The sequence below is a fragment of the Ictidomys tridecemlineatus genome, chromosome 5, assembly GCF_052094955.1.
Source record: "Ictidomys tridecemlineatus isolate mIctTri1 chromosome 5, mIctTri1.hap1, whole genome shotgun sequence".
Lineage (NCBI taxonomy): Eukaryota > Metazoa > Chordata > Mammalia > Rodentia > Sciuridae > Ictidomys > Ictidomys tridecemlineatus.
This window is the reverse complement of record NC_135481.1, coordinates 62,445,792-62,471,240: the sequence shown is the minus strand read 5'-3', so window position 1 is coordinate 62,471,240 and position 25,449 is coordinate 62,445,792. Positions and strand designations below refer to the sequence as shown.

At 40.7% G+C, this 25,449-nt stretch overlaps 1 protein-coding gene and 1 long non-coding RNA gene across 6 annotated transcripts in view; both read right to left on the bottom strand.

Moving 5' to 3' along the window:
* Positions 1-180, bottom strand: part of LOC144377823 (uncharacterized) — a 31,112-nt gene extending 30,932 nt beyond the window's left edge. The window contains exon 1 of the long non-coding RNA XR_013438997.1: positions 24-180. This is a non-coding gene — a long non-coding RNA (uncharacterized LOC144377823). The remainder of the gene's footprint in view (positions 1-23) is intronic.
* Positions 181-8,794: 8,614 nt separating this feature from the next.
* Positions 8,795-19,477, bottom strand: Rdh12 (retinol dehydrogenase 12). Of its 5 annotated transcripts, none has more exons than XM_021724830.3 (7): positions 19,244-19,476; positions 17,501-17,619; positions 16,878-17,033; positions 15,304-15,432; positions 14,061-14,270; positions 12,049-12,238; positions 8,795-9,532 (listed from the first exon to the last, which is right to left on the bottom strand). In XM_021724830.3, the coding sequence occupies exons 1-7, from the start codon at positions 19,309-19,311 to the stop codon at positions 9,430-9,432; spliced, it is 975 nt and encodes a 324-aa protein (XP_021580505.1). In that variant the 5' UTR covers positions 19,312-19,476; the 3' UTR covers positions 8,795-9,429. The 5 variants fall into 5 exon arrangements, with proteins under 5 accessions (XP_021580505.1, XP_005322877.1, XP_077906234.1 ...); XM_005322820.3 differs by having other exon boundaries at positions 15,304-15,408; XM_078050108.1 differs by lacking the exon at positions 14,061-14,270 and having other exon boundaries at positions 19,244-19,477.
* Between the last annotated feature and the right edge of the window lie 5,972 nt (positions 19,478-25,449).

Here is a 25,449-nt window from a genome sequence, read left to right as displayed (position 1 = left end):
TAGCTCAAAGATAGAGCACTTACCTATCATGCATGAGGTTTAATTCCCCAGTACTGCAAAAATGAAAAAAAAAAAGATGAAAACCATCTGAAGTAGATACGGTACATGTCATGACAGAGAAAATTGGAACTCCCAATCTAGATGAGGATAGAGGAGACATGAGCACTATGTTTAGAAACTTGAGACATGCGCAGGTTATCAGATCTCTTTGGCTAGAGCTTAAGTAGATCAAAGGCCATTAGATCTCTTAATCCCCAAGCAACCAAAGAGTTGTCACAGTAACCCTGGAGGAAATGGCCTCTTCTTGATCTTTGTCACCTCTTCCACAGTGACAGTGTTAACCAGCCCATTGTTGAGCCTACCCGTTCTTCTACAACATAACGCATTCAACATCTGGTAACTGGTTGGCTATTTTGCTGAAGTGCTTTCTTGCTTCCTATTTCTTCATGTTGTTTCTTCTTGAATCCTTCCTTCACCCCCACTACCACACCCTCCAGTTTACCATTGCCAAAAACCCTTCCATCAAGCCCATATGGGGAGTCAGTCATCTCCTCTATAAATTATTTGCTTTTCTGGCAATATTCCCTCTTCATCCTTCTTCAAGTTTCTGGCCATTCCCTCTAGACACTCTTTCTAGGCCCACAGATCTAGCAATCTTATTTACTTAGGCATTGGGGATTGAAAGTAACCCAGTGTTACATTACCACTGCACTACATGCCTAGCCTCTTTTACTTTTTATTTTGAGGCATGGTCTCACTAAGCCACTGAGGGCCTCACTAAGTTGCTGAGGCTGGCCTCCAACTTGGGATTCTTCGGCCTCAGGCTCCTGAATTGCTGGAATCAAAGGTGATCACCACCATGCCTGGCCTCCAGCAATTATTTTGACTGGCTGTTTCTAAACCAAATTTACACCCTCCTTAGTTCTCTCATGTCAGCTCTGTCTCCTGAAATTTTTCTACTTGGCTCACTTGTACCCCAAAATATCAGCATATCCAAAGTGGGATGCATCTTATTCCATCCACAAGCCTGATCTTCCTCCTTCAGTAAGTATTAATATTAATTGATATTATTACTATTTTGCATGCTGCCTGGATTAGAATATCTGTGCAGTTTCTTCTCTTTTCATTCAGCACTTAAGCATATGTCTAGTGGAAAGTCAGACCCTACCTTCCTGCCTTCCCAGTTTGCTTTGTCATGTGTGAGGTCCTTGTCGTCTTAGTTCCTTAGGTTCCTTAGTTCCTTAGTTCCTTAGGTCCTTAGTTCAGGTCCTTGTTGTCTCCTCCCCTTTACCTTAAACACTCATCCTGGAGTTATACTTCCTACCAACTCCATATTAACAAACAATAAGTCTAGAATAAAAGAACTATAATTTGGAGGTATGGAAAATCTTTAAAAACAGAAATGAACTCCAGAATCTTTGAAAGACTTTAATTTTTATTGTGTGTGTGTATATATATATACAATATTATATATTTTGTATATGGAGGTTAGAAAGCATTTTGCAATAATAAACAACTCATTACTTTTACATTTGTAGACATAGTAGTATAAAAGTAATGTGCATGTCCATTTTTTACCTTGGCAACTAGAACACTGAACATTAGAATTGTGAGTAATTTTATTTTAGTAAAAATTCATAGAATTCATTAAATTTTGGGGCTGAATATGTTGGCACATATCTGTAACCTCAGCTACTTGGGAGGCTGAGACAGAAGGATTATAGGTTTTGAGGTCAACCTGGGAAATTTATCAAATCCCTGTCTAAAAATAAGTAAGGGGTGGGATGTAGCTCAGTAGTAGAGTGATTGCCTAGCATGTGCAAGTCCCTGGCTTCCATATCCAGTACCACAAACAATTAATCAAATTTTTAAAACTAAACAACTTGAGCTTTAATTAAATAGTTTTTATTTAAAATGTTGATATTCATAACTAATGTATATTGTCTTTTAACTTTAATAGATAAGTTAAATATTTTAGAGGAAAAATGACAACTCATTTAAAAATTTTTATTTTTGTGTTTCTTTGATTTCCATTTTTATTAAAACATTCAAATTGTATATATGTTGAATGTAATTACTTTTTTTATTCCTTTAAGTAACTGCTCTCTTGTGAACAAAATTATTGGATGATTACAACACAATTTGTGATTTTATTGAGATGCAGGAGAATTAAATTTTATGGAATAAGTATATAATATTTAATAAATTATGTCTTTACTTTATTATTTATCTCAGTACTACTTGTCCATATGTTCTCTCATCATCTACCAGCTGGATACAGACCATCCAGTGAAGAACTCTGAGGAAATGAGAGATGATGGACCCACTGAATTTTTAATGGCCATGTGAATCCACCCTCTCAACTAACTCATCCGTATTCTGGACTGTGACATGAGCAAGAAATAAAATTTTAATATAGTAAGCCACTAAAATTTAACACTTTCTTTCAGCAGTTAACTTCCTCCTCCCATTAGAACAAACTGTTCTTCTTCTTTGGTCTTCTCAGCTGATTGTTTTGGCTAATAGATATCATCCATCCATATGTAAAAAATATAGATTGTACACATTGATTAAAATCTGGATGCACCCCTGTGAAGATATACCAAATATTAAGATTCTCTGTACTGGCATGTTAGGTCAGCAATCCTCATGGTTTGATATCCTCAACTAAAGATAACAAGTATTGGAGGTGAATAAAAGTATAATGAAACAGGTGCCAAAATTTCACTTGGAAGATGAGGAAATTGAGAGTAATGAAAGCAGACCAGGAAGACATCTGCTGGCCAGCAATATTGCTGAAGAAAATAGGTCAAAAATAGCTGAATATTAGCAATTGTATATGGTTCAACATCATGTATGAGGGCACAAATGTAATAAAGACAATTTAATATGTCACATAATAAGAAGTTTTCACAGAGGGCAGCTCCAGCCTTGGTTCAAGTGACTCACTACTCCACCATCAGCAACTGAAGATCTTTCCATCTTTTGCTTCACTGTCCTCAGCATGTGAGCCTAATCTTTGGACAAGGTCAGCTCCACTGGTGGCCTCAAAATGATTGTGGCAGAGTCAGGTGTCACATTTAGCCATGACAGCATTGGTACTTAGGATTGAACAGAGGGTGAGGGTTATCACTGAGCTACACGGTACCCAGTCCTTTCTATTTTGAGAATGGATCTCTGTAAATTGCTGAAATTTTTTGTTCTTTTTACTTATTCATGAGAGTAGAATGTGTTTTGACATATCATACATACATATATAGAGAGAGTATAACTTCCCATTTTTGTGATCATACATGATGTGGAGTTACACTGGTTTTGTATATACATATGAACATAGGAAACTTAGGCCCAATTCATTCTACTGTCTTTCCCATTCCCATTCCCTTTCCTTCCCCCATTTCCCTGGTCCAATCCTGTGAATCTCCCCTTCTCCTCCTTCCCTGCCCCCACCTATTATAAGTTAGCATCCATATAACAGAGAGAACATTTGGCCTTTGTTTTGGGGGATTGGCTTATTTCACGTAATATGATAGTCTCCAGTTCTATCCATTTACAGGTAAATGTCATAATTTCATTCTTCTTTATGGTTAATATGCCATTGTATATATGTACCACATTTTCTTTATCCATTCATCTGTTGAAGGGCACCTAGGTTGGTTCCATAGCTTAGCTACTGTGAATTGAGCTGCTATAAACATTGATGTGGCTGTGTCATTATAGTATGCTGATTTTAAGTCTTTTGGGTATACCATGCTTCACTTTTTTATTTTATTTTTCTTGTTATTGTTGTTGTTGAAATACAGTAAAATGCACACATATGAAGTATGCATTATGATTATTTTGACATGTTTTGACACATATGTAACCAAGACAAATCAATTAAAAAGCATATCCATGACTTTTTTTTAATTTGAAATCTTATAGACTATGTTTCCTGCATGATTTATTACATTAGAAATCAATCAGCTTGGACCAGGTTGTGGCTCAATAGTAGAGCACTTGTCTAGCACGTGTGAGGCACTGGGTGATCCTCAGCACAACATAAAAATAAGTAAATAAATAAAATAAAGGTATTGTGTCCATCTAAAACTAAAAAGAAAAAAAAAGAAATTTATATTAAGAAATATAAAACGTTACTCCCACATGTCAACTACTTCAAAATTAAATGACATATTTATAAATATCTCACAGGTTTAGAAAGAAAGCACAAGTAAATAAAAAGTGCTTTGAACTAAGTGTTAATGAAAGCTTAACATAGGTGCCCAGCCTTGCTGAGAGGACCTCTGCTCTGGCACAGAGAGGACGGCTCTGCAGCTTCCCATCTACCAATGTGTGGCTTTTCCCAGACTGCCTCCAACTTGGGACACTGCAGCCACAGCCATAGCCCTCCCATGTGGTAGCTCCACCGTGGGACAACAGAGAGGGCCTGGAGGCAGCTGCCAGCTGCAGCACCACAGGCCATAGCACTGCACCACTCAACAGGCCACCCAGTGCCATCATCCCACCTGGCTGTCTAGCCCCATCTCTGAAAGCAATCTCCTCCATCTTGGGACACCTCTGCCTCCATATTGGGTTACCTCCACTACTCAGCATTAAGATAATAAATTATGGCATTTGCAGGTGGATGGATGGAGTTGGAGAATATCATGCTAAGTGAAATAAGCCAATCCCCAAAAATTAAAGGCCGAATGTTTTCTCTGATAATTGGATATTGATCCACAATGGGGGAGGGGCGGATGAATGAAGGAACTTTGGATGGGGCAAAGCCAGGAGAGGGGAGGAAGGGGAAATTGGGGAAGGAAAGACGGTGGGATGAGATGAATATTATTACCCTGCACACATGGTGAGACTCTACATCAGGTACAACCAGAGAAGTGAAAAATTGTACTCCATTTGTGTACAGTGAATCAAAGTGCATCCTGCTGTCATGTATAAATAATTAGTACAAATTTTTTTAAAAAATAAAGCTGAGTGCACACAATTGCCAAAAAGGAAAGCTTAAAATATCAGATCTCTTGGGCTGGGGTCATGGCTCAGTGGTAGAGTGCTTACCTAGCATGCACGAGGCACTGGGTTCTATCCTCAGCACCACATAAATGTAAAATAAAGATATTGTGTCCACCTAAAACTAAAAAATAAATTAAAAAAAAATATCAGATCTCTGCGTTGAAACAGTACTAAAATGAATGTTTATAACTCAAAGTACTTGTATCAGAGAGAAACTAGATTAATAATCAAATTATTTTCAAATTAGGTAGTAGAAAGGAAAAAATAGAAGTAGGAGCAGAAATATATGAAACAGAAAAAATAATACAGCTAATAGGTGATAAAAATCAAACAAGTCTAATCAAGAAAAATCATGCTTCACTTTTTAATCAACAAGGAAACCTTTCCTAGAAGCTACCAGACTCCTTTCACATCCCATTGGCCATGAGTGGGTCACGTGCCTTTTTCAAAACCAGTCACTTGCAAGGGAAATGTGATCATAATTTCCTTGGACAGTTTACAGTCCCAGTAGCACATCAGAATTAGTTGGAAGAGAAGGGAGAGAATTACTTGGGAAAGAAGAGACAGCTAGGAAAAGGAAATACCAAAAGGTGAGGGATGGGCAAGAGGAGAAGATGAGGAGAGTGAGCAATAGATGGGGAGAGTGAGAAAGACAAAGGAGATGGGACACACAGAAACCAAGTGGAAGGAGAGAAACCAGAAACAGTAAGTGCTCTGGACAAAAACCAATCACCCCAAAATATTCTGCAGTGTTTTTGTGAAGCTTTAAGACGGAAATAGGAAGGGTTATTTTATTTTCTTAGGAAGACAACACAGGTGCAGGTGGGAGAGGAATGATTGATTATTTTCCAACAGAGAGATCCTGTGGTCTCTCAAGCTGGCAAAGTGGTTATGTAGCAGCCCCTGGCTTTCTCACAAAGAGGCGAGCTTTCTCTTTCTCACAAAGGGATCTGGGACAGAAGCTGAGAGCTGCAGAGTAGACTGCAGAGTTGGAGTTCAGGCCACACCTGGGGTGCTGGGTAGGCAGAAGGTTGACAAGGGTTAGAAGAGAGATACCTTTCCAGGGTGGGTGAGGGGGCCTGATGCTGGGTAGTGGGTCCTCTCCAGAGGAAGTCACCCCAAGGCCTTGTTCAGGGTAAGCCTTGCCCTGTAAGTAGACAGGCACCGCAGTCTTCCAGGATGCAAAATCATGAAACTTTTGGCGTCCCAGCTTCCTGATCGAGACTCCTTGATCTCTTCCTCAGAGCATGCATTTGGCACCATAAATGAGGGATAGAAATGTCCACAAATTCAGGCCCGTTCTTCAAACTACATCACTAGCCCTTCTGTTCCAGCTAGATTTGGAGATATCAATGATACACTCTGGGTAAAAGCAAATGAGAAATGATCTCCCTTCACCCCCATAAGAAAATAAAAGGGCTTGACCAGAGGACAGCATGCTAGACATTGCCTCTGTCCCCACAGGGGCCTGAGAGGGTCAAGACCGCCCTGAAGTTCAAAATAAAAAGGAGTGGAATTGCTGGGTACAATTGGCTTCACCATTGCTTCCACTCATAGCAGCAGTGTTTAAAAATAGCTATTTTTCTAAAATTTTATAAGCTTTCTGATTTGTTTTTTTGTACTAGATATTGGGTTCAGGGACACTTTACTTCTAAGCTACATCCCCAGCCTTTTTCTCACTAAGTTGATTAGGGTCTCACTGAGTTTCTCAGGCTGGCCAGGAACTTGTGATCCTTCTGCTTCAGACTCCCAAGTCACTAGAATTATAGGCATGCACCCATCACACCTGGCCAAGCTTTCTGATTTTGACAAGCTGGTGCTCAAAGATGATACTGAAACATCTTGTTTAAATTTGCCTTTCCCTAATCACAAGTGAGGTTGAACATCTTAATTTGAGTATAGATTCATATGCATTTCTTCTGTAAATTGCCTCTTTATATCTTTTTTGCATTTTTGTAGGTATTGGGGATTGAAACCAGAGGCCTTCTTCCATGGAGCTGCACCCCCATCCTTTTTATTTGTTATTTTGAGGCAGGGCCTAAGTTGCCCTAGCTGGCCTTAACTTGCAATCCTCCTGCCTTATCTTTCTAAGGAGCTGGGATTATAAATGTGTCCCACCATGCACTGTGGTTCCTGTTCATATCTTTAGAGAAGTTCTCTTTTGGATTTTATGTCTTCTTTTATTGAGAAGTAGCAATTCTTTATGTAATATAGGTATTATATAACTTTGTCACATAGATAGATATAGATGATATAGATATGAATAGTCATGTAGCAACACACCACTCAGTTTTACTTCTTCGAGAAAGAAGCTCTCATTCCTCCATATACTAGAAGCATAGGTAGCTAACAACTCTCATTTAAGTCTTTCTCTTGAACCTGCCCTCGCCAAAAAGAAGTTTCACCCAGGTCATGCTCCCTCCCTGGAAGCTGCCCACATCCGGTGACAGATCACTGTGGAGGCATAAATCTTTCCTCAATTTAAGGCAACTTAGCTCCAGGGCTCCCTGTGGAATAAGATCACCTAACCTTACCTTAACCTCTAGAGCTGCTGGGCTTACAAGCGTGCCCCACCATGCCCAGCCAGAGTCAGCTTCTTGCAGACCATCAAAGTTGTGTTTCTTCTGCCTACAACCACTAAAGTATTTTTGAGTGAATGGTATGATACCCCCCAAGATATTTTACAATATCCCACTCTCACCTCCTAAAAAATGTCATGGGGGGAATAGATGAGATGAGATTGACAACATGTTAATAATGTTGCAGCTGGACAATGGGTGCATGGGGATTCATGACACTATTTGATCTATTTTTGTGTTTAAAAATTTTAATAGGGTTGAGGGTGTAGTTCGGTGGTAGGGGACTTATCTAGCATGGGTGAGATCCTGGGTTTGATCCCCAGCATCACAAAGAGAAACAGAGAGAGAAAGAGAGAGATTTAATAATAATTTTTTTAAAGGTTACTTGAGCTAGGCACAGTGGCACACACTTGTAATCCCAGCAACTCGGGAGCCTGAGGCAGGAGTATCATGAGTGCAAAGCCCTAGCAAAGCCCTAAGAAGCTTAGCAAGACCCTGTCTCAAAAATTTAAAAATAAATAAATTAAAAAGACCAGGGATGTTGCTCAGTGGTTAAGCACCTCTGGGTTCAATTTCTGATACCAAAAAAAAAAAAAAGAAAAGAAAAGAAAAAGAAAACAACAAACAACAACATCAACAACAACAACAAAAAAAAAAACCCTTTATCTTAAAAAATAAATAAAAGGCTACTTAATGTTGAAGAAAAAAATTTTTTTTGTCACCAGATACTCTTGGAGGCTTTAGAGCTAGAGCCAATAAACATGGTTTCTAGGATCAACTGGCTGAAAGATTATTTACATCTCTCTTCCTCTCCTTGGTGATCTTCAGAACTTCAGTCAAGAAGCAGGTCACCTGGTCCACAGTATAGAAGAGTGAGGCCAGAAGGAAGAAGAGCTATGAATGTAGGGAGAGAGGTTATTGGGATTTGATTTTTCTGCAGCTACCATCTACCATCCTACCTCTGGTCTTACTCTGTGGCACAGTTTAGCAGTTGTGTTTTAATCCACTCCTTTCACTTCTCAGCTAATAAAATGTTAGTTCTAGAAGAAACTTGAGGAAATATCCAACTGTGCCATCTTATTTTGCACCCAGATGCAATATGCCAAGAAAGTGATGGGTGGGTGGGTGGTACGGTGAGATACTGCTCACTAAACTGGTGGGCAGGCTTCCGTTCTTTGGCCCATGTCCCTGAGAAAATAGAAAGGCAATAAGATGAATGTGAATCTTTATTTTATCTAAAAATTGAGGTAAAGGGAACTCTATAAAAAGAAACCATCTGCACAGTGGAAAATGGAAAGGCCCAGCTTCACTTCAGGATCCACGATGCTCCAAAGAAGAAATCAAATTTGGCCAAGGTTAGCCATGATCTTCTTGAGTTGATCGAACTCCAGGGTTGTGACTAGCATTCCAAAGAGGAAAGTGGTCAATTAAGAGTTTGAGCCTAAAGCCCCCTGGAAATAGGTAGTGCTACTGCTCCTGTCGCCTCAGCTTAAGCATGCACTCTGGTGTTTCTGGTGTTGGTGAGAAAATTGACCCAACTTCCCAGGCTCTTCGTCACCCCCATTCCCAACCTGGGATTTGCTCAGTTCTTTTGTCCCATAGGATTGCTGATTCTCCATGTCTTCAAGAATGGTCTCTAGGTGTGAACATCTTGTGCCATGAGCCAGCATCACATGAGGGTGTATCAAGGTTTCCAGAAAGGTCAAGAGGATCAGAGTAGGCAGCATTTGCAGCAGCGGCAGCCAGTCAAGAGGAGAATCCTTTCAAGTTGGCCTTCTTGTTGGTCCCCTTTAAGTATGGCATGGATTTGGCCTGATAAAGCCATGGCTTTTCAACCAGCTAGCTACTCCCACTGGATTCCTAGAAGCTCACAGCTGACCTTCCACAGGCGCTCAGCAGTTTTGTTATTTCGGGCCCTTGGAGAGACCCAAGTCCTCTTACAGTCACTGGAAGGCAGAGATGGGAGGAGAGTATTAGATGTGAGAATTGGCAGTCTGGGAATGCTTGTGATCTCTTCCTCTAATGTTTTAAATACATTATATATAATGTACTAGGTTCAAAGAAACCATATTAAAATGCATATTTTAAATTTTATAAACAAATTTGGAATATGGTGATACATCAGCTTTTTAATTAATGTATTCTATCACAAGATGTAGCATTAGAATTAATAACCATGGATTTCAAAGTATGGTGAGCAGAAGTGGCATTATGCTATATTTGTAATAACTGCAATGTTATATGAAAATATTTATACTAGAAGGCTAGAGGACTCAAAGGATAATGGGGAGGGGGGAAACATAGTTCTCAGAATGGTTTTTAAATTTTGTTGTTGTTGTTTTGTTGCTCTGTGTGACGGGAGGGGTTGTTTGTTTGTTTGTTTGGCAGTCTTGAGGAAGATTGAATCTAGGGTTTTGCACATGCAAGGCAAGTGGTCTACCACTGAGCTACCTCCCCAGCCTCCCTCTTTTATTTCCCCCTTTTTTTTTTTTGAAACAGTGTCTTACTAAGTTGCCCAGACTGACCTTGTATTTGAAATCCTTCTGCCTTAGTCTCCCAAGTCACTGGGATTATAGACATGATCACCACTCACCACACCTGCTAACATTTGACTTTTTTTTTCTTTTCTTTTTTTTTTTTTGGTGGTGCTGGGGACTGAACCCAGGGCCTTATGCATGCTAGGCAAGCACTCTACCAACAGAGCTGTATCCTTTTAATAGTATATTTTTTTCTAATTATGAAATTTCTGTATGGCTTTTAGAAAATGTAGTACTGATAAAAGAAGAAGAGTCTATTAATTAACTGCTTTTCTTCATACTTTTGTTCACTTTCTTCATGTATAAACAGATACAGTCTTTTATATAAAACTGGAATCATACTGCATTTAATTTGAGGAAGATATCTTTCTCCTGTTAAAAATATATTTAATTACAAAAATAACAGATAAGTATATGATCTTCTAAACATTTTTAAATAATAAAGAAAAACCTAAAATAAAAAAGTTAAACACCTCCTTTACATGCTATCCAACTCTCCCCAAAACTTCTTAGAAGTAACCACTACTACCCAGTGGCTGGGTATGTATTTACAATAAATACTTATGTAGTTTAGGATTATAGTCATTTTTTTCTCACAACATTATACAACCAACATTTGCCCATTAATTAAATACTATTTGAAAATGTTACATTTAATTATGGCAAAATATTTTATCATAACTTTATGGCAGTGACTTAAACACTGAGACTCTGGAGTAGATTTGTCTAACAGAAATATGATGCAAACCATGTGAGCCACACATGCAATTTAAAATTTCATCTAGTAGCCACATTCAAAAAGTAAAAAGAAATGGGTGAAATTGGTTTTAGTAATATATCTTAGTTAACCCATTATGCCCAAATCATTACAGTATATAACCAATATAAAAATTATGAATGTCACATTTTCATTTCTTTTTTCATACTATGTCTTCAAAATTTCCATACTATGTCTTCAAAATGTCTTCAGAACATCTCCATTTGGACTAGCCATATTTCAAGTGTTCAATGGCCACACGTGGCTAGTAGCAATAGCACTAAATAGCACCACACTAGAGTCAGACTGCCTGGGTATAAACCCCAGTTCTACCATCTACGAGCTCTATGAACTTGAGCAATTCCTTCATTATCCTGTGCTTCAGTTTCATTTGTAAAGTGGGGATAATATTACCTACCTCTCAGAGTTTGATGACTGTATGAACTAATACACACAAACACTTAGAAGAGTGACAAACACATAAAGAGCTCAAGCAACATTAGTTATTAGCATTTATCCATTTCCCTGTTATTGGACACTGAGTTTATTTACAGTGTTCCACTTAAATGCCCAGCCTTCAACAAAGTGGGTCAGCAGAGAGGACTTAAGTCATGGAATGGGATGGAGATTTAATCCTGGTTTTTCCTTTATTCTCAAACTCAGGTTGCACATTGAACTTGTGATAAGATACAGTACTGAAATTTCTATTTTTATATTCTAACAGATAATACCAATCTCGACAGGACTGGGACAGAGTTGACACTGGAGAAAGAGATGATCTTCTCCCAACAAGTTGGTGCTAAGTGGTATCAAAGAATTTATGAATCAAATCAGCTAAAACCTTATAAGAGGAGAAAAAGAATCCAGAGAGCCTGCTAACAGTATTCTTCGCATATCATAAACACCAGGGACAGTCTTTAACAGCTTTCAGACAGCTACAAAGTTTACATGGAAAAGTGGCACCTAGGTATAAAATAGAGCTATAAAAGCAGTTATTTCTAACATAAGTTTCCTTGGAAAAGAAAATGGAATTGTTTGCAGATCCAACCCAAACCTGTCTTCCATCATCAGACACAAATGAGGGGACTCGGTGCAAAGCCCAGGGAGTCCTGTACACATACACAGGTAGAGGAGGATGGAGGAGGGAGCCCACACTGCCGCCACACACCTGAAATACTTGCCACTCAGGGGCTCCAGGCCCTCAGCCAGGGCACAGTGCAGACTGGTCTGGGCCCCTTCCCTTGTGGTCTTGACGAATGGGGAAAAGAGCCTCCAGAACAGACACAGCAGGAATGAGTGCCGAACCAGCTCCGAGCTGACGATGCCTGGGTGAACTGCATAGGTGGTGACTCCTGTGCCTAAAGAAAAGACGGCACAGTGAGGCTAGGCACATGCTCTGAGCTCAGGAAAGCAGCTCATCTCTGCAGCGAAACATATAAATAGGAAGAAAGAACTCAGGAAACCCAACCCCAAGGTCCAGAATTCACCACTGCCAGCCAGCCAGGCAGAGTGTACCCAATAATGAATTGATCTCTTCCAGAATGATTTATAGCTTTCTCAGCCTTCTGTGCCTGGTTCAATGTCCTTCTATTTCAATGTCACCTTTATACCAGGGCTAAATTACTACTAATAAAAAAACATGTAGTAAGTAGAAATATGAATTATTAACAGTTGTTTCTTTACCATTTCTATAGGAGGGGCTCAGGAGTAGTGATCTGATTGGAAGGTAGAGGAGCAGGGCCTAGTTTTGAGGTGCATTTGCCCAGCAAGCATATTTTATATAGATTGAGGGTGTTGATGAAGATTATGGAAAGTTAACCTGCTCCCCAGACACCCCTGTGCAACCACTGTTTTCAATACTTATTATAAAACACGCTTTAACTTCATTGTCTCATTTAATTCTTAAAGAGGTTTGTGAAGTAGGTAATATTAAGATGCCCATTTACATTTTATAGCTGAGGAAACTGAGTCACAGAGAGAGGAAATAAATTTCTCAAGGTCATACCTTTTCTCTACCCTGATCCCAGAGATAGAGAAAAGATCAGGGGCTCCAGACCTGGACTTTCTGGATGGTATTCTGGCTCAACTAGGAAACTCACTTGGGCAAATTTATTATCTATACCTGATTCTTCATTTGTAAGAGGAGGGGGAATAACAGCACCCACCTCATAGTAATGTTGAGGATTAAATTAGTTAACACAGAGTATGGCACAATAAACTCCCAATTGCTGTTCTAATTATTATTTATTTTTAGGATTACCCTGTTCTTCTGCCCTTGAGGGTCTGATAGTAAACACTGTTGTTCTCAAACCCTGGTTTATTCACTATAGTAAACGGTCCCCCAGATTCTCAGATGTCAGAGCCAATAACTCGAGCAAAACTCCCAGGGAGCACAGAGTTATTAAGTATTAAGAGCCAGACTCACCTATTCTACAGTTGAGGAGACACAGTCAGGGAGGTTAACTGGACAGTCCACATACACACAGGGCTAGTATGAGGTAGAACAAGAACTCAGACCCCAGGGCCTGAACTCCAGCCCTTCCTGCCTGACTCCAGGTAGTGGCAGCCCTGTAGCTTAGCTCCCCAGGTGACTCCAACAAATGGCACAAAGGAGGAAGCACCTTGATTTAAAGCAGAGCACCCACATTCCATTTCTGACTCTTTGTTTTTCCATGTAATCTTGAGTCAGCCATTTTCTTAGAACTCAGTTCTGACCTATGAAATAGGAATAATACCCATTCTGCCTGTTACAAAAGGTAGCTGTGAAAATCAAATGAGATAATAGATACAAGATAAAATTTTACATATATGTAACTTGTATAAAGTTCCTAAATCCTATTCAATATTAAGCTCTCTGGAGACAAAGACTATTCGGTTTGCAGTTTATAGCCTCATTCTCCTCAACACACAGAGCTACTACTGAAATGTACATGTTTTACAGCCTAAATTCAGAAGTTCTGGGGCTGGGGTTATGGCTCAGAGGTGGAGCACTCACCTACCATGCGTAAGGCACTGGGTTCGATCCCAGTACAACATAGAAATAAAATATATTGTGTCCACCTATATCTAAAAAATAAATATTTAAAATAAATAAATAAATTCAGAAGTTCCTGTGAACCTCTGTCTGGACAGGCGACACTGTTTTTGTCATTTTAAACCTGGCCCTTTCTCCAAACTTACCTTGGAGCCTTTTGGCCAACTCTCGAGTAAAAAGCACATTGGCCAGCTTGCTGTGACAGTAGGCAAACCCACTGCAGTAGCGCTTCTCGCCTTGTAGGTCATGGAAGCGAATCTTGCCAATATGGTGGACCACTGATGACAGGTTCACCACCCGTGCAGGAGCAGACTCCTTCAGCCGCTCAAGGAGCAGATGGGTGAGAAGAAAGTGGCCTGCAGAGAGAGCCATCAAGAGATTGACAGCAGCCTAGGCTCAGGGTGTGGGAGCTGATGACAGGACTTCAGCATTAGCTCACTGTCTTCTGGGTGTAAACAAATTCTGATGCCATGAATAACTCAGTGCTAATGGTCATTTGTTCCAAGTTAGCGGATTCCTCAAAGCAAGGGCCAGAGCTGGACTATGGTAAGGCAATATTAATCTTTATTTGTACATCTGTCTTTGCCTGGGTCAGTAAAAAAGCCCTCGTGCTCTATGATCATGATTGCTTAACTGTGGACCCAGGTATACTCATGTACGAGGAAGGATAGAATAGTCAAAGAAAAGGACATTTGCCTGGGATCACAGAACAAGTTCCATGCACTACTCTCTAAAACCATCACCTTGAACTCTGAACCCCCATATATATGTCTTACACCTCAAGTTTTTGATGTTTGCCTGCCCCCATGGACCAACTCTTGACTTACTTGCATCTCATATGGATTTGATTCCTCCAGTCACACCCAGATTCCTACAAACCTCAGGCCAGCCCTGCCTGGCAAACCTTGCACTGTCATTATCCCATACAAGAATGATGTTCTCTCCTAAGTTTTGGGGTTTCTTTCTTTTTTCCTTTTTTCTGTACTGGGGACTGAACCCAGAGCCTTGCACATGCTAGATAAGCATTCTACCATTGAACTATACCTCCAACCTTTTTTTATTTTTTATTTTGAGACAAGGACTAAGTTGCCCAGATTAGTCTTGAACTTGTGATCCTCTTGCCTCAGTCTCCCCAGCAGCTGGGATTACAAGACTGTGCCACACAATTCTCAGCTGAGATGTGGGGCTTCTTAATGGTATGGATAGGAAGGCCTTGCTTTTTTTATATACTGGTTAGGAGAGGGACAAAAAATACAACAATGTGTCCAATCTATTGGAACAATGAAATCTAAGGGGATCACTGGAGATTCTCAGCACTGATATAGGACCATCTTCCTATAGAGAACAAGGGGGATATGCTTTATTTTAGAGTCATGTAAGTGTACTTACCCAAATGGTTGACCCCCAGGTGAGTTTCAAAGCCATCTGCTGTCTTGGAATATGGACACAACATCACTCCTGCATTATTGATCAGAATATGGAGTTGTTTTTCTTCTGCCAAGCACAACCAAGGAGAGCCTGTGTTAGCGAGGAGACCAATAGCTACCTGTCACAGCCCTGAGTATTTGTCCCTTGTCTTTGTCCAGAAACACTGTTGTTGCAGCAAGGTCACTGAGAAACTGTCACAAAAAATGTGACTCCATTTTTTAAAATAAATAAATAACAGCAGCTTCTACCTCAAGGCCTGTCCTAAGGAAGGGGGTGTGACCCTTGTTCTTGGAAAAACCCACAGAGCACTCCTAGGCACATACCTATCCTGCTGAATTGTTTGTCTGTAAATAACAGGAGAGATCTGTGGCGTCAGGTGTCCCTGACTCAGTTAGGCTAGGTGAAGACCTATGGCAACCCCATAGCAACCACCAATCAGCATGAGACAGGGAAAATACCTGGGATACCAGATGACCCCCCAGTAGTTTATGGTGGTTGATAACATGTTGGGAAACATGTCGTTTAGCATATACACCCCTCGTGGCCTAAACCAATCAGTTCAAAGGAATCCCCCTCTTGTACTAACCAATCACCTCTACCCAAGTTGTTCCCACCAGTGAATGTGCTAATCAATGTTAAGAGTTGTTGTTTGACTTTCCCGCAGTATGGAATGATTTGCTGTGTGATGTTGTGATGCATAGAGTATCCCCCCAAACCTGTAAAATCTCACTGGACAAAGAGCTGGGACTCACTCCCTGGGACGGCTGCATCGGGAACGGTTGTTGAGTCCAGGCTCGAGCTTGCAATAAAGACTCTTGTGTGATTGCATAGGATTTGGCTCCTGGAGGTCTATTGGGGTCCCAACAATCTGGCATTACAGTTATCACTCATTCTGCTCCTTTCTTGTAAGGCAAGGTTTTGCCTAGAAGTCAATAACTATCCCTCACTTGGACCTATTTCAGTGGTATTCAGTAACCATTATCATTGAGTTTCTAGTTTTAGTTGCTTATATCTTCTTGGACACTGTTCATTCATTTATTCAGCAAGTATGTACTAACTACTGACTCTGGGCCAAGCCCACTCTGTTGGGTCCTAAGAATCCACTGGTAAAGAAAAGCAGACCTGGTCCCTGTCCCTCATGGATTCTATAGTTCTTGGTAGAAGCTGGTCATTTTCCAAGACCCAGAAGAATTTTAGCAGTGGTACAAACTCATCTAGTGCCTGTGGCCACAGAAGGCTGATTTTCTGGATGAAAGAAGAAAGTGGCATCAGGGCCACACCTTGATGCCAAGGAACAAGCCCAGACTGGAGCGGACACCTCCAACACTCCTACTGCAGAGCAAAGAGTTGATAAGGATCCTGCCCAGCTTGTCCACCCACCATCCTCTTGCCAATTCCCTGTCCTGCTGGTTCCTGTAGTAGAACCTGCCCAGTGGGATCATGATAGTTCTGATGCAAGGGCCATAGATGGGCCAGGGTAGAACAGTCATTCCCACTCAGTTTCCTGATTTCTTCCCCACCATCTGGGGCCTCACCTGCCAGAAAGCCCTCAGCAAAGGCTCGGATGGATTTGGTGTCAGATAGGTCCAGTTTCCGCACCAGCACCTGGGAGTTCTTTGTATCTGCCCGGATATCACTGGCAGCAGATTCCCCTTTCAGTACATCTCGGCAGGCAATGTAAACTCGTGCTCCTGGGGCCAAGACAAAAAGGGCAATGTGTTCAGATCCTAGGCTGAAAAAGAGGAATAATGAGTGAGCTTGGACAGAGCATTCTCCAGCCACTCCTAAAACAGTGGAGGGATCACATTTCTACTTCCAGATGCTCCTGGGAGCTCTGCTCAGTCTTCTTGCTGTTGGCTTAGCCTGAGGCTGGGAACGCTGGTTTTACAATCCTGTATTTAATGCTGCTTAGCATATCCTATTAGAATAACTGACTTGACAAGTATTCTACCTGAACATCATTGTTTTCCTTACTTTATATAATAGGGAAGGAACAGGGAGGAAGGGAGGTGTTGAAAGCCAGAGTAAGTTAGTGTCATGTAGGACTTGAATCCCAGGTTTCTTAAATTCCCATGGGAGCTTCCAAGCCCAGGAGGAAGGGCAGAGTCCTCAGTGGCGGGAGGCAGAGCTGTGCAGAGGCAGAAAAGAAAGGACTCACCTCTGCGAGCCAGCTCTCGGGCCGTCTCCTTGCCGATGCCTGTGTTGGCACCTGTGATCACCACTACCTTTCCCGGAAGCTGCATGTTCGTTTTACATACTCCACCAGCAAAAAACCTCCTGCCAGCAAGGGAAACAAAAGCATCACACGCCATCTTTCCCAACCCACACCGAGATGCATAAAATAGAGCCATCCAGCTTCTAAGAAGGATATCTTTTACTTTGGAGTCAGGAGGCCAGAAAAAGATATTCTACATAAGATGTTTTTCCTACTGGGCAAGGTAGTGTCCAGTTCATAAGCGCAAGTTGGAAGGTCGTGGGCCCAGAGGCTATGAATGATCACCTGGGCAAAGAGAATAAGTGCTCCAGAGACAGAGCCAATGAGGACTTTCCTTGTCAGATAACAAAGACAACTAACACTTATCTCTGCAGGTTCCCAGGGTCAGCTTCCTCCTGTGACCCACATTCAAAAGACATGAGTGATGAGCATTAGTGGAATGGATGATCCTGAGCCCTAGGTCTCCATTAAGCATCTCTGTGATTAGCTGATGAACAACAACATCCCAGAGGGCAGCACACGGCTGTCTCTCCTGTTCTAGAGAGTGGGGAATCCTCAGGGCCTTTCTGCCATCATATTACAGATTTCATTCTGGCCCTTGTCACATAGAAAGAAAACTTTCTTTGTTGACTTTTCAAGTGAGAGAGAGAGAGAGAGAGAGAGAGAGAGAGAGAGAGAGAGAGAGAGAGACACAGACAGACAGACAGACAGACACCCCAACCCTGACCAGAGAAGAGCACAGCTAACAATTCCTAAGCATCATTTGACTACTATCAGGTACCAGACTAGGGGCTTTCCATACATAATTTATCTTAATCCTCTCAGCCACTCCAGTATTATCTCTACATGACAGTGGAGAAAACTATGGCCCAAAGAAGTTAAAGCCACTTCTTTAAAAAAAAAAAAAAATATATATATATATATATATATATTTAGTTGTTGATGGTCCTTTATTTTATTTGCTTATTTATATGTGGTGCTAGGAATCAACACAGTGTCTCACATGCACAGGGCAAGTGCTCTACCACTGAGCTACAACTCCAGCCCCTTTAAGCCACTTCTTGTGGTGGCAGAACGGGAATTTGAACCCAGGTCTCTATGCTAGGACCTAAAATGACACTTCTTCCCTAATATGTCCATTTAACCTTCTTTATCATCAGGAAGTTAAAAATTCTCTGTTCAATGTACACATTTCTTTAACACGTCCAGAAGTCTCAGGCTACAGAGTCATCCCAAAACTTTTATTGAGAGTAGTTATCAAAGGGAAGAGTTGATTTCCTTCCCAGGGTGCCTGGTACTTAAAAATGAGTCCCGCGGTAATGTCCCCTGCCATAAACACAACCTAGCTGGTCCACCTTGATCAGGGACAAGAGAAGAAAGGGTGAGCTTCTGAGAAACTCAAGGAATCGAGTGAAAGAGCCAAGACTCCACCTAAGATGACTCTTGAGCTGCCTACAGAGTCATCCCCACAGCCTTCCTCTAGCACCAGACCTCAAATCGGCCCCACCTCCACAGTCCAAATCCTCCCTTCTCATTTTCCACCATGGTATCCATAACCTCTTTATTTCCTGCCTTTTCTGCTCTAACTTTCTCTCCCTCAGCCTCCTTCCCTGTATCTTTTTTTTCCTCTCCTTACAGTGCAGGGTTTTGTAAGCTAGTGTTATAATTTGTTGAATTAAGACAAACCTGATGGATGGAGCTGTCACATACAAGAGCGAAAAGAAGGAGGTGAGAAGTCCCAAGATAACCAGCATCTTTTTGATGTCTTTAGTTGCTGCTGCTCCAGCTTCAACCACAACTCTGGCTCGGGCTCAGGATCTGGCTTGGGCTCAGGATCTGGCTCCAACTCTTGGCTGCTTTGGCTGCTTCTTGCTCCTCTCACGACTAGGCGCTCAGCAACAGCTTGACTCTAAGCACCAACCCAGAATCCTATTTAAATCGGAGAGCTGTCAGAGCACAGCCTCCTGGGAGTTGTAGTCCTGGAGCAGAGAGACTAGAGGAAAGATTAGATCCTTATACTTACTTGCAAAGACAATTTGGGGGAAACTGGAATAATTGCCTCTTAGCTCTACTACCCCCAATTTTGTTTCCTTTCTAGAAATGTGTTCTCCCAAACAACCCACCCCTACTCCTGTAAGAGAAAATACTGTAAACTTTAGTAACAGACCTCATAAAAAACTGGGCATGGTGACACATGCCTGGAGTCCCAGCTATCAGGAGTGGGAGGTGGTAGGATTGCTTTAGCCCAGCAGTTCAAGGCCAGCCCCAGGCCATAGTGAGTACACATCTTGAAAAATGAAACAAAACAAAACACCAGACTATGATGATTGAAATACATGTGTAATGAAAATAGAAAGAAGAGGAAACTCTCAGAGGAATGGTAAACAAGATCAGGAGAGTGGTTACCCTTGGGGAGGAAGGGGCAGTGACTGGGAGGGATTGGTTGGAGCTACTAGGGGATTGGTAGCGTTCTCATCTTTGACCTGAATGCAGGTACACAGGTGCATTCACTGTGAAAATTTGTTGAGTCATACACATTTGATTTGTGCATTTCTCTGTGCCTTATGATGGAATTCACACACCCATCCATATCTACATACAAGCTCTATGGCTTTGAGAAAATTACCAAACCTCTCTGTTAACTCAGTTTACTCACTTACACAATGAGTATGATATATATATATCTCCACTTGTTTTAAATATTCAGTTATTAAATAGGTAGAAAAATTAAGGCAGAAACTAGTGCATACTACACATGTAGAAGAGTCAGTTGTTATATTTTGTTGTATTGATTCCTCTCTTCCTAGCTATACCACTTGCTTTACTCAGGGTTTGGTGTAGAAAGGGAGACATGATGAAAGAGGGTGCCATTTTATTTTTATTTTAATCCAGAGGTGCTTTACCACTGAGCCACATCTCCTGCCCTTCTAATTTATTTCATTTCATTTTATTTTGATTTTTTTTTTGAGACAGGGTCTTGCTAAGTTGTTGAGCCTGACCTCAAACTTGACATGTTCCTATCTCAGCTTCCCAAGATTACAGGCGTGTGCCACCATACTTGGCAAGGGTGTCGTTTAACTTAATGCAAAAGCAGGGCACTGTAGTACATACCTGTAGTCCCAGCTCCTCAGGAGCCTGAGGTGGGAGGATCACTTGAGTGCAGGAGTTGGAAGCTGGCCCAGGGAATATCTCAAAAACAAAACAAAACAAAAGATGGGGCAAACACAGTGAAAAAGCTAGCTTCAACTCACAGGCTCTGGTGTGTGAGGGGATGGGAGGGGACATGGTATTCGTCATCCTTGTTCACTCAGCTTTTCTCTCCTGGGTAGGAAGGCAGGCAAGAAGCTGGGATGCTATCCCAGGAATCATGCCCCAGTTCTATTCCTACCTTCAAAGCCATAGGACAACTTTTACAGGAAAGAAGACTCCTTGGCGGACATGTGTTCACTCCCGTGTTCATCAGTTCATCTACCCACCCAACCTACACTTACTGAGCACTTCTCAGTGCCAGGCCTGTGCTTGTTGTGGGGGAAGATACAGTTCCTGCCCCTCAGGAAACTCATAGGCCTGACCACCAGAAAGGCTGATCAGAGGGTTCCCAGAGGGGACCTCTCCTGACTCAAATCCAAGATTCCCTGCACTTAGGAAGATGGTAACTCTGTTTATCTTGAGTGTGTCTGTGAGGTAGAGAGCCCTAAAGAACAGTATGTAGAACTCTGGAGAAGAGATACATTAGAAGGAATACAGAGCATCTAGAATTATGGAAATACACCAATGGCTTGCTAAAAAAACAAGTGCTAAATATTATAATCCAAAGACCATTATCAGATTGGTATTATTTGTACCAAAATGTTAAATTATAGAATAAAGCTATAATAATAATCTGTTATAATAATAATAACACTACCATTTAGTGTGTTACAGATAGGTGAACAGACAAAAAGAAAATCAAAACAACAGAATGGAATGGCAAAAAATAGACCCAACTTCATATGGGCATTTAGATATGATTAAAATGTCGTCTCAAATCAGTGAGGGTCGGGGAGTGGATTATTTAATACAATATTATAATATCTAGGTATACAGTTAGGAAAAAGTAAATAAGTACCTTACTTATTTTACACCAAAATTCCAATTCATTAAAGACATAAATATGAAAAATGAAATCATTAATATATTAAGAAACACGATTGGATAAATGTTTAAATAAGTCAAGTGGTCACAGCTTTCTAGTAACTAAAACTAAAACTAAAAAGGCAGGTAGGCTTAAAAAACTCTTCATGATATGAACCACCACACACAAGGAAAAACACGCAAGAAACTGAGGTGGGAGTGCCTGCAAATTATGTGCTATGAAGCAGAGTTGGGAAGATGCTCCCTGACTTGACCTTTGGTTGGCATTTGTCAATGAAGTCATGCTGCAATGGCCACAGTCACCTCTGTCCTTGCTACCCTATTTACAACACATTACTAATTTATTTAGAATCCAAAGGACTCTTACAAATCAATAAGAAAAAAGAATAATAAGTGAGTTGAAATACAAGTTAACAGGAAAGGAAATACAAATGGCTCTTCAACCTCACTCACAGTGAGAGATGCAAATTAAAATCACACTGGGAACCACTTTTCACTTACCAGATTGGCAAGGACCAAAAAGAAGATTAATATCCTCCACCAGGGAGGATGTGAAGAAACAATGCTGATACACTGGAGTGGGCAGTGGATCCTTTCAGCCTCTGTTTACAGTGCAGCTACATCACAAGTCAAGTTTACAGATCAGGTGCACTTGCTCCCCTTGACCTAGACACTTCCTTCTATTTACAAGGTTATCATTGCAGCATTGTATATAATATCAAAAGCTTGGAAGCCTTCTAAATATCCACCCAAAACACAGCAATACAATAGATATTATACTGATTTTTTTTAACATACTGATAAAGAATAGGAAACACTGGGTGAAAAGTAGGGAGCAGAATTGTGTCTTTAATATGCTAATACTTGTTTAAAAATGGAGGGGAATATATAGACTTATTTGGTTTTTTAAAATATTTTTTAATTGTTGATGGACCTTTATTTTATTCATTATTTATATGTGGTGCTGAGAATTGAACGCATGCTAGGCAAGCGCTCTACCACTGGGCCACGACCCCAGCTCTAGATCTATTTGTATATGCATAGAATATCTCAGAAAAAAAATGACAAGAAATGGTTGCTTTTTGTTTGTTTGTTTTGGGGGGATGGGTACTGGGGATTGAACCCTGGGGCACTTTACTACTGAGTCGGATTACCAGCCCTCTTTTTTATTTTTTTATTTTGAGACAGGGTCTCACTAAGTTGCTTAGGGCCTCACTAAATTGCTGAGGCTGGCCTCAATTTGCCATATTCCTGTCTCAGCCTCCCAAGTTGCTGGGATTGTAAGAGTGTGCCACCATGTTTGGAGAAATGGTTGTTTCTAAGGGACAGGAATGTGGAAGGCTTTTCACTGATTTTTTTTTCCCTTTTGTACCTTCCCTTATACCTATCACCTATTAAAAATTAAAAGTTTCACCAAAAAGATCCATATCACTTTGAAACAACTCACTTGTTTATTTTTGTTAAATTAATCATCATAATATCACAAAATAAAGCTATCTTTCAAACCAGTATTGAGACTGAAATACTTTGCCCCATAGTGAAGACTGTGGGACAATCCGACACCTGTTTTTAGGGAATTTCCCACTGAGTCAGATGCAGATATAAGTCACAGAAAGAAAGGGATGAAGACACAGAGGAACTCGTACAAGAATGGACATGAAATTCAGCCATAATGAAGAGCATGCATGACTTGCAACACTGCTGAGCAAGGCCCGTGGCCACCTCACCTCCAGTGAACCACAGTTCAAGTTTACAGGTCAGCCATCCTCCCAGGGCTGACACTGATGTGGGAGTACCTGGAAATCATGTGCTGTGAAGCAGAGCTAGAAAGATGCTCTCTGACTTGACCTTTGGTTGGCATTTGTCAATGAAGTCATGCTGCAATGGCCACGGTCACCTCTGTCCTGGCTACCCTATTTAGAACAGTCTCCAGAATCACAGAAGGTGGAAACTGTAAATACCTCTTTCTCTTCCTTCCATCCACTTTTCCCCTCCCCTAGTCTTCAAACCACAGTTCAGAAGCCAGAAAAGGCAAATGGAAGGTCACAAATCCAATCTTCCTACTATAGACTCAGCCCTGTTTCCCTAAAAGGCCTTGTATAGCAGCACATCAGTATTTCCATTTCCAATAATGAGGAACTGGCTACCTCTTCCCACATCCCTTCCCCAAATGGCACCAAAATAGAAGTATATTTTTTGCATTCATTTTACCCAACAATAATCATTTATTATTCCTTTTTCTTGATTTTAAAAAGTGAAACAAATTGGGTTCCATGGCACATGCCTATGTAATCCCAGCGGCTCAGGAGGCCAAGGCAAAAGGATTCAAAACCAGCCTTAGCAACTTAGTGAAGCCCCCTCTCAAAACAAAAAAAGTAAAAATAAAAATGACTGGGGATGTAGCTCCATGGTTAAGAGACCCTGAGTTCAATCCCTAGTACCAAAAAAAAAAAAAAAAAAAGTGAAACAAACACATCATCTTTCTTTAATTTTTTTTTTCTTTTGCTGCCAGTGTGTAACTTCCAAACCTTACCTTTAACCTACCAAAAGTACTCTTAATATTCAGGGCCAAATAATTCTTTCTTGCGAGGGGATGTTTAGCAGCATCCCTAGCTCCTGCCCACGAAAATGTAAATTGTACTGTAAAATTCTTTAAACTTTTATGAAGATGTTTGTAACATTACAATCCCTTGTGACAACCCAAAATATCCCTAAACATTACCAAGCGTCCTCTGTGGGGCAAAATTGCCCCTATTTGGGAACCACTGCCCTTCAAGATATAGGGCCTACAGAAGAACCCTGATATATGTTCATTTGAGGGAGTTTTGTGTATTTTTGGTTGTTGTTGTTTTGCTTTGCTGCTAGAGATTAAAACCAGAGTCTCACGTAAGCTAAGCATGTGCTCGGCCACAGTATTGAAAATAACTGGAGCAAAGTGATATTTCATTTAGTATCTCACGCCTTTGGCTCAGCTCCAGCTGAGCTAATCTGCTTACTGTCCATAGCAAGTTATTAGAGCCTGCTCAGGGTCTGGGATGCTGGCCACCTACTAATCCTTTTGACCTTCAAATTTTTATCTTCTCCCAGTTTAATTCTATTTATCTCTCATCACTCTTTGGTCTGTGGTTGCTGGGATTTATGAATATTACACTTCAAAAATGTACTTCTATGAGTGACTTTCTGGGGTGCTGGGAATGTTCTATTTTGTTGGGGGTTTGGGTAACAACATGTATTTTTTCAAAACAGCAGCTGTACATTCACAACTTGTACATTTCATTGTAAGTTTTACATCAGAAGAAAAAAACTACAAATAAATATTGGATTCTGGCTAATGATACACATGCTGAGGTTTTCGGCCAATTCAATGTGAATATCTACAATTTGAAATGCACTAATAAAATAAAATAGATTGATGAATACAGGGAAGTCAAATGAACATTTTACTTGTTTTATGTATATAACAAAACATGTATATATGTAATAAAACAAGTAAAATGTTAATGTAGAATCTAGGTGATGCATATATGGACCTTTCCTATAAAATTCTTTAAACTTTTATGAGTATTTGAAAAATCTTTCCAACTGAAATACTGTAAATACCACAAATGTGTACGCTTCTGTCATGGAAAATTAAGAAGCTTAACATTTCAGCTGGGCCTGGTAGCCTACACCTGTAATCCCAGCTACTAGGGAAACCAAGGTAGGAAGATCTCAAATTCTAGGCCAGCCTCAGCAACTTTTCAAGGCCTTAAGCAATT

Excerpts from the sequence above, each read along its gene's own strand:
- Rdh12 (XM_021724830.3), bottom strand. The coding sequence starts at position 19,311 with ATGCTGGTTATCTTGGGACTTCTCACCTCCTTCTTTTCGCTCTTGTAT. Across the intron at positions 17,620-19,243 it reads GTGACAGCTCCATCCATCAG|GAGGTTTTTTGCTGGTGGAG; the intron begins GTTTGTCTTAAT and ends CCTTGCTGGCAG. Across the intron at positions 9,533-12,048 it reads CTGAGTGGCAAGTATTTCAG|TGACTGTAAGAGGACTTGGG; the intron begins GTGTGTGGCGGC and ends TCTGCCTTCCAG.